Source organism: Myodes glareolus, chromosome 25, assembly GCF_982192425.1.
Source record: "Myodes glareolus chromosome 25, mMyoGla1.1, whole genome shotgun sequence".
NCBI lineage: Eukaryota > Metazoa > Chordata > Mammalia > Rodentia > Cricetidae > Myodes > Myodes glareolus.
Window position 1 is genome coordinate 20,911,523 of NC_142050.1, and position 15,900 is coordinate 20,927,422.

The following is a 15,900-nucleotide window of genomic DNA, read 5'->3' on the forward strand; positions in this document are numbered from 1 at the left end:
AAAATTTGAAGATGGTGTAACACTCAGAATATGGTAATGGTTATTACTCACCATGTTTGCCATAGTTGTGAGAGGGAACAAATGTGGACAATGGGTTCAAGCGCTAGGACCCACTCAAAAATGAGAGAATGGATTACACACACAGGCAATACCACATGCACATCCACATACCTCCTCTCTCTCTCTCTCTCTCTCTCTCTCTCTCTCTCTCTCTCTCTCTATCTATCTATCTCATATGCACACACACAAACACATCCATAATAAAAATTTAAAATCAATCTATAAAATATACCAATTAAACAGAATAAAAACAAATGTAGTAGCAAGACATGATAAAGTACTAGATTAAGCTCATTCATAAACACAGAATTAAAAATCCCAAATAAGAAAAAGTAATGCATGAACTCAGTAGCAGTTAATGGGTAATATGAACACATGCATGTATGAATGCATACACACATACACACAACACAAAGATATGTCAGAATAACTCTTTTAATATAATTGTTAGGAATATCTACAAACAGAAAACTAAACGTCAACTAACAGTTAAATAAACAGATGTTGACATAGCCACTAGCAACCTAATTTGGTCATAAATAAAAGATTATTGTAGCCAGTTGAGTTTATTCTACGAATGTAAATATGGTTTGATTTGACAGAATTATCACAGTAGCAAAACAAAAATATAATCTTGATGAATGCAAAATATGTAAAATATAACCATTATAATAGTTCAAAATCTTTAATATAAAAAATTCATGAAAACTTCACAGTCAAGTCAGACTTCTTGGTGAAACCATTCTCTGAAGAGGGGTGAAAAGAACGTAAGATTAGAGGGGGAGAGTAAGGCTATAAAATACCATCTTCTATAAAATACAGATAGGACAACCATGAACTCACATTAGCTGACTGTGTCTACTGCCCCCTCTTGACAGTCAGCTACATAGGGGGAGGACTCACAAGACTACAGGATTTACTGTGCTGACAGCCAACCCCTTCTGGCCATTAGGGGAGGCATGGTATCCACGTGTTTCCAACTGGTCAGCAGGCCAAATTCTAATTGTTAGTTCCACCTTATGATCACACAGACAGCTCTGATTAAACTCTGAAGAACACTAAACAAAACCAATGTGAATGAATAGGGAGAAGAGATGGGATGGACTAGTACAGGTAGGAGAGACACGGGAGAAGGCAAGAGGGAGAGTAACCAGAAAGCAGTGGATAAAACTTAAAAAGAACAAAATTTATGCCAGGCGGTGGCGGCACGCCTTTAATCCCAGGCAGAGGCAGGCAGATCTCTGTGAGTTCAAGGCCAGCCTGGTCTACAGGAGCTAGTTCCAGGACAGACTCCAAAGCTACAGAGAAACCCTTTTATTTATGTGTTGCTTTCATTGTTGAATAAAGAAACTGCCTTGGCCTTTTGATAGGGCAGAATTTAGGTAGGCAGTATAGACAGAACTGAAGGCTGGGAAGAAGGTCAGAGTCAGAGAGCTGCCATGGATCTCCTGCCTGAGATGGACGCTGGTTAGAATCTTGCAGGTAAGCTACAGTCATGTGGCAATGCACAAATTAATGGAGATGGGTTAAATTAATATATAAGAGTTAGCCAATAAGAAGTTAGAACTAATGGGCCAGGCTGTGTTTAAATGAATATAGTTTATTCCTGGTGTAAGCTAGCCGGGCGGTCGGGACGACAATCAGCCCACTCCTCCTGTTACAAAACCTTGTCTCAAAAAACCAAATAAATAAATAAAAAGAACAAAATTTACTAACAAAAAAAGAGATTTAAAGATAGAAAGGCACAAAGTTGCTTATTGTTAATTTTCACCAAAAAAAAAAGCAACAATAACTTTCAAAAGATAGCACTGGTATCTTTCAAAAGGGGCTACTGGTAAGGTATCCATGCTTTAGTAGATGGCTCCTTACTCAGTACATATGGAATTACTAAGAGGCTTGAGGATTTTTTTTTAAGGTATTAATTAGGAGGAGAGATATAATGCCGACTTCAGGGCAGTGTTGGAGGTGAGGTAGATAAGATCAAAACGTGTTGTATATATTTTTAAAAGAAATTTAATAGTCACATCTATCCACATAATTAATCAATATTCAACAAGGTAAAAATTGGGCTAAAGTACATATTTTGCATTGAAAAAAATGACAAAGCCAGGGATCTGCCAATACTTCCAGCTATCCCAATGTTCTGCTGGAGCCAAGGTGATTCAATCTACTTGTTAGTACCAGACAGTTTCATGCTAGACAGAGGAATCTTACAAACAATTTCTCCTTTAAATACTAGGTGTGAAACCTAGACAAAGCTTAGGCAATGACAATAACTACCATAACAATAACTGCATGGGGGTTTAGAAAGGGAGGGATAGCAGCTCTGGGGAAGCATCACAATGGAAGAGCATCTACAGGAAGAGCTGTCTCCCATTTTTGCAATTGCTTTAAGGAAAAGCCATGGGTGATGCTCTAATTTCATTCTGCCAATGTCATAAACTACACTGACCAAGGCAACTTACTGGATCTTGCTTACCAGTTATAGTCTGTCATTGAAAGAAGTGCAGATAGGAAATCTAAGAAGAAACCATGGAGGAATGCTACGTGCTGTCTTTCTTACTCATGCTTAACTAGCTTTTACCTATGGCCCAGGACCACCTGACCAAGCAATGATGCTGACAACTGTGTGCTGGGTCCTTTCACATCAAGTAATAATCAAGATGACCTCCCACAGAATCCACAGAAGAGTTTGAGCTATACAATTCAATTAAGGTTGTTCCACTCAGATGCCTCCAGGCTGTATCAAATTGTAGAAAGATAAAGAGGTATTGGCAGCAAAGAAGTGTTGGAAATGTAGCAAGCCTAGAACAACCAAACTCCAGTGTGCTAGGGGTTTAAAAATGGCAGATTCAGAGAAAGTGGGGTCAGCCTTTGTGCAAGTCTCTTTTGTCTCATGACCCCCCAAACTGAGCATGTTCAGGCCAGAGTACATTAAACATTCAAGTAGAGATAAAAGATCAAATTTCCTGTGTAAGCTAACTTGTTTCACAGATGAGATGTAATTTTTAATAAGAATCTAAACAAGTTGAGTCTAAATCTGCTTCGAAAAAGGTTCACCATTTCTCACAGTAACATCACAATCCAGAATCCCTATATGTTATATACAAGATAGCATTCATATCATCAAAACACAGTGAAATCTACAACCTATTCTCAGAGGTAAAGACAATTCCCAAACTTTAATCTTAAATTTTCCCAGAGTGTTGGGAGGAAAAGAGATAGCAGTGTTCCCTTGTTTGCAGTTTTGCTTCCCAAGGTTTTGGTTACTCAGTCAATTATGGTATGAAAACAGTCAATAGAAATTCCTGAAATAAACTGTTCATGAGTTTCAAGTTACATGTCCTTCTGAGTAGCAGCTGCAACTCAGTATTGTCCGCTGTATATTGCTTGACCAGTGTATCCATACTGTATATGCTACCCAATCACATCGCTTAGAAGCCATCTTGGTTCTCAAATTAGCTGTGGTGGTATTTCAGTCCTAGACCCTACATCTTTCACCTCACTTTCTTTCATCACAAAGACTTTTTTTTAATTAAATTATGAAGACAAGAACAAGAAGCGTACGCAATGCACAGAACATTTTGAGGGTGAGAGACTTCATTAACATAAATTTTACAGGATTTTTGACATAAATTTTATAATTTTTCTATTTCATAATCTTGCACCTTGTTTATAAATTAAACTTTGTCATAAATATGCTGGTATAGAGAAGATATACATGTAGGCTCTAATACTACCCATAGTTTCAGACATTAATTGAAGGGGTCTCAAAATGTGTTCCCTGCAGATAAGAGAAACAAACAAACATTACAATACGGCTTTTACAGCTGTTATCCTTGTGATAGAAAAGTACACTCATAATAATGCAAGCATGGGGCTTGGAGGTAGTGGTGGTGTACACCCCCAAATCCCAGCATTTGGGGGACAGAGGTGGGTGAATCCTTGAGTTTAAGTCCAGCATGTACTACAAAGCAACTTCCAAGACAACCAGGGCTACACAGAGAAACTCTGTCTCTAAAAACCAATGAGGGTGGTGATGATGATGATGATGATGATGGTGAAAACATGGAAATTCTCAGCAGGAAAAGAGAAAACTACCAAAAAGGCAAATAACAACAACTCTACCCCCAAAAGTCAACTCTAGGAACATTAAATTAATCTGAAATTAAGAAGTGCAGAGACAGACTTGCTACTAGGACAGAAACTACAAAGACATTTGCAGATCTGAAGCATTCTTCTGAATTCTGCAGGTCATCTGCATTCACACACACGCATATACCCAGGCATGCATAAATACATACAATTGATTATAATGATAATTAATATTGCTTTAAAAAGAAATCTAGAAAAATGACAAGCCAGCAGAGAAAAATGGCAAGGGAAAATGAACACAGAATACAGCTGGAGATATTTACTAACCTTTTTTTTTCCCTAGACACATGCTATGCAGGCACTGAGAGACATTTACATCTCTAGAACGCTTGGGAAACCATTAAAATTAAATACTACAACCACTCAGTTTTACAAACAAGATATCTGAGTCTCCAATCTAGCTGATGCCTAGTCCCGCCTGCCATTAGTACTCTCCTAATGTTACTTCCTCCCCTCAGAGCCAACTTCAAACCCACTGCGGACTCAGAACTGCATTGGCACATGATAGAAAGTGAGAACCATCTCCCCTAAGCTGTCCTCTGACCTCCACAGGCGCATCATGGCATAAGCATCCTGCTGGATGCACATATACACATGCAAACACATCAACAATTAAATAATAACTTTCCACAGTATTTTCTAATGTGCTCATCTTCTTAAAAGTCCTTGTTAACCCATTGGTTACACATAGAAGACAACTTCAGATTAGACGCTTTGTTTCCATTTCACAGTGGGAGAGAGGTGGGGAATGAAGGCACAGAGCTGCTGTTCAGGAGTTTGGAATCTATGCCAGAGGTCAACTGCTGTTAGCAATAAAAAACAAATAGCAGGGCAAGTCTAAACCCAAGATAAATACTGACAGAAGGAAGAGTTTCTTTGGTTAAGGGAAGGGGATCTAGATTGCACCGAACTTCAGAATCAATTGTAGGAGAAAAACACTATCTTACCATAAGCTGTCACTGGACAAAACCCTAGTGGCTTGCATCCAGTAATATTATCTGGAATTCTGATTGTTCAGATCTATTAATTGCAGCACTCTAAAAATTTCCCCAGCATAAGTTAGTCTAGATAGCAAGGAACTGGATGATAAAGTAACTTTACCTTCCCTCCTCTAAATCACAAACATCCTTAATAAAATGATATAATGCGATGAACGTATAATTGTGACCCTGAGCATGAAGTCAGTGATATCACAATCCCCACGAGACAAGTAACAGATTTTGTAGAACAAAATGGACCTGTAAGTATATTTGGGGAAGGGCTGCCATCTCATTTGACAACAGATTTCTTAGACACAGGAGACCAGAACATTTTTAAACTCACTCTACATTTCTACTTAGAGTCACAGAGCTGCCGTGGAAGCTACCAGTCCCCTTACCATTTCTTCAACATAAGGGTAAAGCATGTCTCCAAAATATTCCGTCGCCTCAATTGGAAGCTGTGCTGGCAAATTGTCGATGGAACACATCAGAATCCCGGAGCCTTCAACACTAGGAGAAGCAACAGCTTTACTCAGATGCACAAAAGCTTACTAGAATCTTGTACATTTGCCCAGGCTTTATCTCATCACAACATTGGTTTCCTTGTTATTTGAATATTTGTAGTCTTGAAAAATAAAGCATGTCACTATAAATAAGACTGCTTTCCAAACAAAGTCTTTTTTTACTTGGCTACTCATCTCCCATTTAAATATGGCTATATGTATTTAAGCATTCAAATTTTAATGTTTTTTCACTTTTTTACTGTGTTTGAGTATATACCTGCAAATTTTCACATCTTCATAAAGAAGTGAAATGCTGAGTACTTTAAACTAGCTCATCAAGATAAGGAAGTTCTGGCAAACTCACCTGTCGTGAATAATATGCTGGTCTGCATCATACATGCAAAAGGGTCGCTCTATTGTAGTGCACTCAGTCATAAAGTCTATGGAGCCTCCTGTGTCTGCAGAAATGTCACATATTGCCACAAGTCTGAAAAAACACCAACATTCAGATGAGAGGGTGGATTTCTCAGGCCTTCAGGAAGACTAACAATGAATAAAAATAAAATGTGCTTGAAACAAATTGCACTACGGATGCCAAATATTTTCTGGGAACTTAGAATCTTTGTTCTACAATTCGGTCTTTGGAACATTGGGTTGTCCTAAGACACAGGGTTCTTTATTTTCTAGGAGAATAATGAAAAACAGAAGGGAAGGAAGCAGAAAAGAAAGGTGGGGGAGAATCCCTTCCCTACAGAAACAAACATTTGACAGCAGACAGAATAATGAGGCCTGGTACACCGTCTGCAAATCACTGTTCTAGACAGTACAATTGCCTCTTCATGTTCAGGTTCCATACCCTTGGATTCTCCTGAGAGCTGAAAGCACTTGAAAAAGAATGTTGCATCAATATTCTACACACACAAAAATTTTCTTCTCATTATTATTATCTAAATAATATAGTACAATCATTTGTCCAGGACTCCTGAGAAGCAATTTTATTAGCATATGTCCACTGTACAAATAGGTTTTACTTTAACTTTTCCATACATGTATATGACTTAACTAGTAATACACATGTATTTCTCTTTTCTTTCTAATCTCTTTTCCATTGGTGGGCACTGAACCTAGAACTTTAAGCTCTTTAGCCTATCATTTTCTCCTTTTTTTTGAAATCAAGGTACCACTAAGTTGCACAGTTTGGCCATGAAGTCGCTCTATCCAAGACAGACCTTACACTTACAATCTTCCTTCTTCACACTCATGCATATCTATCGATTTCACAGACCAGCACCAACAGAGCCAACTGACTGTACTGATGTGCTAGGCATCATAAGCACCACAGAACTGACAGAAAATATACAGTATATGAGGAAATTGAATTTCTGTAGATATAGATATTTTCAGTAGATATAATATTATTTAATCCACATATATATTATCTATAGATATTACTCTCTACCAGGGCTTAGAAACCATTCCTCACAGACAGGAAGAGTTGAAAGTGCTACATAATTCTCCATGGAATTATTATTTATGTGGAAATCTCTAGAATTATGAATGACAGTCAGTCTTTTAAAAAAAGACTAGTCACAATGCCCGTGACTTGTCTCCAATCAAAGCATGCCCACTTAGGGTTGCATAATAGAGCTAGCCTTGCCCACTATTGTGTTTTAGTGGTTCTGAACTTACCAAGTAACAGTCCTGCACTGAAACACTCATCCTCCCCCTCCTTTTATGAAGGGTTTTGTGGAGCCCAGAGTTAACCACTTATCAGATACTTTAAGAACAATTACTAAGCTTGGGGCAAGGGTACTGCTTTATCTTTAAAAATCCATTAACTGGCCTTTGAGTTGTTTTGTGTCTAACAGACCCTTTAAAGAAACTCACAGAGACAAACACAGTAGGACACTCTGTCCCATCTTTTTAAGGGAGATGAAGTTTGCTGTGTCAATAGCAAATGCTCCGCCAAGAGGGGTGCATATTCCTCATTTTCTAAGTACGCAATGCATAGAAAATCATTACTTTGAACTGAGTGTATCCAGGAGTGTGTCCACCTCCACATGTCACAAGCAGTGATCTATATATGAAAATGTAGAGGAGTTTCTCCAACAAAAGACCCTCGCTTTCTTTGCAGTTGGGTCAGGTCAGACTATTGCTATGTCTCTGGCATGCAGGAACACTATATTCTTTGGTCCCCTGATAATGGTGATGCAGCAAAAACCAACAAACAAAACCACCACCACCGAAACTTAATTTTAATGGCATATAGTCCTTACTTGTGTGGTAATTCAGGGCATCCTTCTACAGGAGCAGCTGAAGACTTCACAGGGGCCAGGAGACTTTTAGCATCCTGGCGAGTTAGCAGACGAGGGGTGTTTTGCTCCCAGTAGATCCCATTAATTAAACAAGTTGTATACGGTGCAATCTGTGAAGTAAGTACCATGTTCAAGAACACAGGATGGAGCCCATTTTAATATTATGCACTGAAAGAAAACTACATTAGAGCAAAGCCCAGGGCAGATCATCAGTGGCGCCTTCGTGGAACATTTTGTTGCCCAGGTCACCTGACATCTCCTGAGCAAAAAGATAATATCCACCCACCATTCGCTGTAGAATTACTCCATGATAAAAATGAATTAATTAATACATTTATATTTTATTCTATAATATGTTGCATAGCTAGGGAAAATAAAATAGCAAAGAACCAAGTGAACCAGAACTCTCTTTCCATTTCAAATCCCATAGAGCATAACGCCAATCACACCCAACTTCTCTGAACGCTATTGCTCTTACCTGCCAGATGGGGATAACAGTCCTCCAAAGAATGCACTGGGGATTAATCAGAGAGCCTCTCTAGGGAACTGCTTACACAAACACATGTACACGCACATGTGGCAAGTGGGTCATGGTCAGTTTCAGTACATATCTGCATCTAGTCACTAATACTTATGGTTCAGGATAAAACTAGAGGCAGAAAATCAACTAGGGGGCTCATTATTAGGAAGACTATCTCCCACTGTTAATATAGTATTCCTTATTGTCTAGCAGAGTGATCAGCCCAGAATCATATACATACAAGTAACACTACATGGACTGAGCAGTTTATATTTACATATTTAGGCCCATACACACTTTTATATATGAATATATATATATATACATATATAAATACATAAACAGAATGAGAGAGACAGATACATAAAGAGACAGACATGGAAAAGAGGCTAGGAATTTAATCAAATCACAGTACATGGCGGGGAGTGAGAGAAAAGGGGGCACTAAACAAATATGTGTGAATCTAAAAAGAATGGATGGCTCTTTCCCGTCAATACCAAGAGATAAGCATCTCTTGGGACAACCCAAGCGCCATAAGACAATGAGTAAGAGAAAATCCTACCCCAAGAAGAAGTATTAGCTGGGACATCCTGCTGCCAATACTAAGGTTGGCCCTCATAGTATACACACAGTCTGAGTGCAAGGAGGCAGTTAGAAGTGCCGTGCCCTACGATTGGCTGTAGAGAACTTTTCCTGGGGCTCTGAGTGAGTCATTGATGTTGTCTACAGTGAATGCAATCACTGTAGGGTCAACAAGACCCTAGTGAAGAACTGCATTGTGATTGTTGACAGCACACCATACTGACATTGTATGAGTCCCCCTACCACAAGAAAAAGGGTGAGCTGAATCCCGAGGATAAAAAATTATTTTTAAAAAAAATCACAGAAAATTCAAAAGAAATATGATAAAAGGAAAAGGAGCACCAAAATCAGCCATCCTCTAGAGGACCTGCTCCAGCAGGGCAAGCATCTTGCCTGGCGTTTGACCTCAAGACCAGGCCGGTGTGGCAGAGCAGATGGCTATGTGCTAAAAGGCAAGACTCTGGAGTTCTATCTAAGGGAGATCAAATCACAGAAAGGCAAGTAAACCATCATTCATAGCTCATGGAATAAAGGTGTTTATTGTTCTATTAAATAAATAAATAAATTTTTTAAAAGAAGGGATGAAATGTACTTCAACCTAACTTGTTTTTATATACTTTTTGTGCCTTAAGAATCACAAGGCATTCCCACGTGAAAGGGAAGAAGTTCCTCTGTAACACACGATCTATACATGCTAAAATAGCAAAATTTCATACCATAACCTAAAGGGGCTACATTTGCAAACACATTTAAAATTATTCAAAGCATTTCTTTTCATAATATGTATATTCATTTTGAGTTGAGCTTGGTTTCTAGCTTGTCAGCTTATTTTGAGGAGAGCTGCTACCTGACAGACTGTGTGTCTTAGCAGATGAAGCTTCTGCTTCCCTACCATGGGAATTTGGTGTATATGTCATGTTTTGGACAATTAAGACAGGCCTGGTACTTATAGAGCTGTTCCATTTCTCCTTTCCCGCTGAAAACAACCACAAACATTTGGACATAGCTGTCTGCTGCGGTTGAGATATTGAGTGTCCTTGGCACTACTTAAATGAAGTGGAACTTTAGAACATTAGCCCCTGGTGCAGTCTTCAAATCATTGGGGACATATACCTTTAAGGGAATATTAGAATGCCAGCCTGTCCACTATCTCTCTTTTCTCTCTGATCTGAGAGACTTACTCCAAACAGCTGACACTACTACTGCCATCCCCAAACCTCAAGCAGACACCAAAGCAGTGTAGTTGCCTGATCTTTGACTTAAACCTTTTCCAAAACTGTGCACTTGATTAAAAGTTTTCTTTTTAAAAAACTTGCTTTGGGTATTTTGCTGTAAACATGCAAAGCTAGCTAATTAGAAAAAATTATTGGTGCTAAGAGAAGGAATTGTTACTGTTACTATGTTGGAAAATGTTTAGGCACTTTGGAGATGGCTGGCTGGCGGAAGTTGAAACTGGAAGAACAGGCAAAAACAAAATCCTAGGACAGACTGGGGGTGTCACTTAGTGGACAAGTACTTGCCTAGCATACACAAAGTCCTAGCTTCCATCCCTGGCACCATAAATAAACTTACAAGGAGTCTGTGGCCGGACATAGTGGTGGTTTGTGCCTATGTGTCCAGGACTCAGAAGACAGAGACAGAAAGATTGAGAGTTTGAGGACAGTGTGAAATGCGAGTGAGTTTTGAACAAATGTAGGCCACAGACAAGGGCCCTATCTCAAAAAAAAAAAAAAAAAAAGACAAATGAAGAGAACAAAAGAAAGGAGGGATCGATGAAGTGGGGGATAAAAGAAGGAAGAAGAGAGATACAGAAAAGGAAAGCAAAGAGGAAAAAGAAAAAGAACATAGACTGAATGAAAATATTTCAAAAGAAAGCCTGAGGAGCCAGGCAAGCATTTCCTATACAGAGTCTGTCTGTCTACAATGCAGTCCAAATGAGGCAATGCACAGTGGAGCCATGAGAATGGAGACAAAAGAAAGAACTCAGAAAGCTTAAGGCAACCAGAAACATAAAACACATACTGGGAGGAACATCAGGCAGCATGCTTCCAGGGTAAGAAAAACTTTAGACGCCAATGTCTGGCCTGTTATCGCAGCCACAGGATAGACAGGTAGAACTTCCCACATCTGCAGTTGGTCTGGCGCACCGAGCACAAGATGTAACATGGAGTTTTAGGAAATAATGTCTGTCCATATGGGCTTGGGTCTTGCCTTAGGCTGATGACTCCTTTCTTCTAGTCTGGTCCTGACTTTTAGAATGGAATGGATCCCGTGTGGCAAACCTGCTACTGTATCTTAGAAACACCCAGCTTGGCTTTTGTTTTATATGATTTTGCATCCAATGATGTTAGACTTGAGTTCCAAGTGAGACTCTGGAGTTTGAAGTTTACTTGACTTAAGACTTTGGAACTACTAGAAGTGAAATGTACATATATTAAATGTGAGGGCATAAGTTTTATAGGTCCAGTGACATAATACCATGATTGAAATACAGTTGGCCCTTGAACTCATGCGAAGACTAACCAGCAACTCCTAGTGTTCATGGTATTTAGAGTAGAAGTTGAATACAACCATAGTTTTTAAAGTGATTAAATTATAATTATTAAATTTAATCACTTTCTAAAGTGATTAAATTATATTAGAGAGGAGAAGAGCATCCATGATGATCCTTCATGGTTTAATTGGGAAAAGGAAGAGGTTACATGGATAGATACACATGACCTCCCACCATAATGTGATGCAGCCAATAAGAATCTATGAAAGAACCTGAACCATGCTTTGTTCAGGCCTACAAAATAATAAACTAATAACCTCTTTTCTTTCAAGTCTTAGGCCTTTAAAACCAGCTACGATGCTCAATGGGATTATGGTTATAATTTTTGGCAACAGAAAGAATAAACCTCTGAGGATACTGTTCAGTGGTAGAGCACTTGTTGAAATGTGAGAAACACTAGTTTAACTCCCTAGTACTGAAAAAAATTAAAAGATAGGACACATATTAAGATCAAGTCTCAAAGATGCATTTTTGGCAATTGTGCTAACTAGTATTGGCTAACACAGAAACAGAGCTCTCCAGAAACTGGCTTAGAACTAATGAGCACATGCATTGTGAAATCGAGAAAGACTGTGAAGCAATGAACATCTCCACAGAAACAACCAAGACTAAGCAGAGACCACCAGAGATCCCAGGTATCAGCGGGAGCCAACTACTAAGTCCAATGCATTAGAACCAAAGGACTCACAGTCAGTCTACACAAGGAGTCAACAGATTAAGCTATACATTCACAATTTTTCCCTCGGAAAACTGCTTAACTACCATGTGGCAAAGCAACCAACTCAAAGCCAGATACTCACATCTGTATTAAAACGACTGATGTAGCGCTCGGGGTATTTCTCATATTCTACAGGATCATACACACCATCTGTTTTCCTGACAAGATGATGATGGCGACTTAACACCGTCCCATACACTTTCCTGTGGTCTTACAAAGAAAGAAGGCGTTAGTAACGGGACAAATGATAGTGATGTGTGGTGGTAAAATATTAACACAAAGACTCTTACAAAACAGTAAAAGATAAGGTCCTCCCTCACCCCTTACCTCCAGTTTTGGAAACTTCTTTTAATTCATGGGGCTCCACATACTCACAAGGCAGCTCGTTAAAGACTGCCTGGGCTCCCTGTAATTAGTGCATGAGCAAAAGAATCAAACCTCAGTAGGGACGTGGCCAACAGCCTTCTTGCAAGGATTCACAGCTGCAGAGTTCCCCTTGCCCTCTCCTCTAACCAGAATCACAACACAGAAGCACAGAGTGTGTACGCTGGAAGTTTACAAACTGGCTTTGGTTTCAGTTGCATGAGAAGGAATCAGCATTTTAACTGCTTCTTTAGAATAGCAGCAAGAGTTTAGAAACATGGGTGTAATGCAATGTGCCTATTTACTTTTTGATTCACTATGGAAATTATATTAAGTGGGCAAACAGTCTACCACAGAAGGAAAGGATCAGATGCATGCTTTACAATTTAGCACTCAGAGAGTTTCTATTCATAAAACTTCTGCACTGCCGACCTATTTTTTTCAATTACAAGTTTCTCCAGGGGATTACAAATGCAGCCTCAACACCCCTCCAGAAGGAAGCGTTCATTCCAGTCTTAATCTTCCTTAGTGTGCTGGCTGGTCTTATGGCAACCTGACACACAACTGGAGTTATCTGAAAGGAGGGAACCTCAGTTGAGAAGATGCCCCCTTAAAATCTGGCTATAAAGAAATTTTCATAATTAGTGCTTAATGGAGGAGCGCCCAGCCCATGGTGGTATTATAGTCCTAGGTTCTATAAGAAAGCCGGCTGAGCAAGGCAGGGAAAGTCAGGCAGTAAGTCGCTCCCCTCCATGGATGGTTACTGCATCAGTTCCTGTTGCCAGGTTCCTGCCCTGTTTGATTTCATGTCTTGATTTTCTCTGATGATGAGCAGTGATGTGGAAGTGTAAGTCAAACAAATCCTTCTCTCGCCAACTTGCTTTGGCCCATGGGGAGGAAAGGGTTTGTTTATTCTGTACTTCCACAGCACTGTTCATCACTGAAGAAAGTAAGCCTGCTTTTATAAAGAATTCAGGACTGCTAGCCCAGGAATGTAAACACACACACAATGGACCACCCCCCTTTAACAATAATTAAGAAAATGCCTTACTTTCACAGCAACAGAAACCCTAACCGAGATACTTAGTTACTAGCAAGATTCCAAGCAGTTAATGAAGGAACAACTCATCTCTTGAAGGGTGGTGCTTTATTTCATTAACAAGGAGTTAACAAGGGAAGGGAACAGAGAAGCAAGGAGGGAAGGAAGGAAGATAGAAGGGTGAAGGGACACTTCAAGCCTCTAAGACAGTGGTTCTTAACCTTCCTAATGTTGTGATCATTTACTATAGTTCTTCAGCATGTGGTGGCCCCCAATCTTAAAACTATATTTTTGGTACTATCATAAATTGCAATGTAAATATCTGAAATGCAGGATGCCTGATATATGAACTCTGTGAAAAGGTTGTTTAACTCCCAAAGGAATCAAACCCCACAGGCTGAGAACCACTGCTCTAGTAGATGATATCAGCTAAAAGCAAAGAAAGTGCTTGGGCTACTACTGTTCTTTGTTATAGTAAAAACATAAGAAATATTCCAAGTTGAATGGCCAGTCATTTGGTTTGAAACGCCCACAAAATATTGAGCATTTCAGATTGCTTGACTTGACAGAGAGGAGGGGTGAGGCTACCTTTGACACGTTGCCAGTCCCCGTGAACACAAAGGTTAAGGGTCCTATTGACCTTGGCATTAAACCCAGAGATATTTCATAACCTGCATCGCGGACAGCTTGCACAGCCTGGCTGCTGTTCCTGTAGTTGTGAGCCATGCCAAGGTGCTGGAAGCAAGCACACACACAATCCACGTCAGTGCACTATCTCAAAGGCGTTTCTATGCTGAAAATGTGACACATTTCCAATAAAAAAATAAAATCTCTCACCATAAAAGGTGTATGATGTCCCAACGCAAGCAGCCTTAAACCCATTCCATGTAAAATATTGATCATTCCTGTCACAGAACCAGACCGACAAAAGGACCATTAATTGAGTGGAGTTGAATAATAGTCTTACTTATCTTCACTAATAGTAACTCTCACCCCTCATCAAAGAAGCTCCTTTTTTTTTTTTTAGCAGATAGAGATGACTATGGAGATTCACAGTTGGTCAAACTTCAGAAAATAAGTGAGCCAGCTTTGAATGATACATCTGTAGTGTAAACCCTACACCTACAAGGCTCAAGGAAAACTGTGGAAGAATGACAGAAAACTTCTAAGTACAGACAGTAAGGACAGGTTGTCTGCTGCTAAATAGTGTCTTCTAGACCCGTGACAGGAAAGCTGTACTCATGAAGTATCAATCATATAGTTGCTGAGACACGGCCTGTACAGTGACATGCACCAGGTGACATGCCAGTACGTATGAGAAAAGTTTCATAAGGCCCCGCTCCTAGATGAAGAAGTACAGGGAACCAATGAATTCTGAGAGAAGTAGAATGAGTTTTCTCCAGGAATAAGCTCCCAGATGGTTACCCAATTCCAGTGTGTGTGTGTGTGTGGGGGGGGAAGGTCAGCCCTAAATGCATGTACATACACGCCATGCTAAATTGACTCAGCAAGGTGTGTGCACATGTGTAGTAATAATAATAATTTAAGAAGAGGTCATGAAATTGAGAGGGAGGGTGGGGAAAATAAAAAGGGGTAGGTGAAAGAGGGAGAGGTAGAAATTATGTAAATATAGCACTCATGAATGAAATTCACAAAAAAATTTAAAAAGTAATTTTTTTTTTACTTTTGCTATGTAGTCCACATTGGCCTCATATTCATGACAATCCTCCTACCTCAAGCTTCTAAATGCCAGTCTGTCACAAGAACTATTGCAGTAAAAATAAAATTCCTTTTATAAAATGTTTTCCTTTTCTTATGAGTTGAATTTACTTAATACTGTAAAGCCAATCTTTTCTTGCAGTGGTTTCAGCCATTTGTGTCTTCTACAGGTTTGTCTAATTCATAAGTTTGTCAAGCTCACTAGCCTTAGTACAGCTTTTGCTGTTCTTTCAATGCTTGCAGAGGAGATTGCTGTGTTCTCTCTTATGTTTCTTCCCTCTGCATTGTGCCATCTCCTTTTTCTACTTTGTCTACCTAGATTTTTTTTAACTTTATTGTATAGCAGGTCTTTATATGTGCCTAACATTCCTTCCTCCTTACTTACTCTAAAA

General features: G+C 39.3%; 1 protein-coding gene and 1 pseudogene across 4 annotated transcripts in view; one reads left to right on the plus strand and one right to left on the minus strand.

Annotated features, from left to right (window-relative positions):
• Aass (aminoadipate-semialdehyde synthase) overlaps positions 1 to 15,900 on the minus strand; it is a 61,673-nt gene that overhangs the window by 25,970 nt on the left and 19,803 nt on the right. For 3 of the 4 annotated variants that reach the window (XM_048450966.3, XM_048450965.3, XM_048450967.3), the window contains 7 exons: positions 14,627 to 14,694; positions 14,378 to 14,524; positions 12,715 to 12,793; positions 12,470 to 12,597; positions 7,975 to 8,123; positions 6,063 to 6,185; positions 5,594 to 5,705 (listed from right to left, as the gene is read on the minus strand). In XM_048450966.3, coding sequence (XP_048306923.2) covers positions 5,594 to 5,705; positions 6,063 to 6,185; positions 7,975 to 8,123; positions 12,470 to 12,597; positions 12,715 to 12,793; positions 14,378 to 14,524; positions 14,627 to 14,694 — 806 coding nt within the window. The remainder of the gene's footprint in view (positions 1 to 5,593; positions 5,706 to 6,062; positions 6,186 to 7,974; positions 8,124 to 12,469; positions 12,598 to 12,714; positions 12,794 to 14,377; positions 14,525 to 14,626; positions 14,695 to 15,900) is intronic. The other variant, XM_085683893.2, reaches the window with a different exon arrangement.
• On the plus strand, positions 8,949 to 9,620 carry LOC125411086 (small ribosomal subunit protein eS8 pseudogene; annotated as a pseudogene).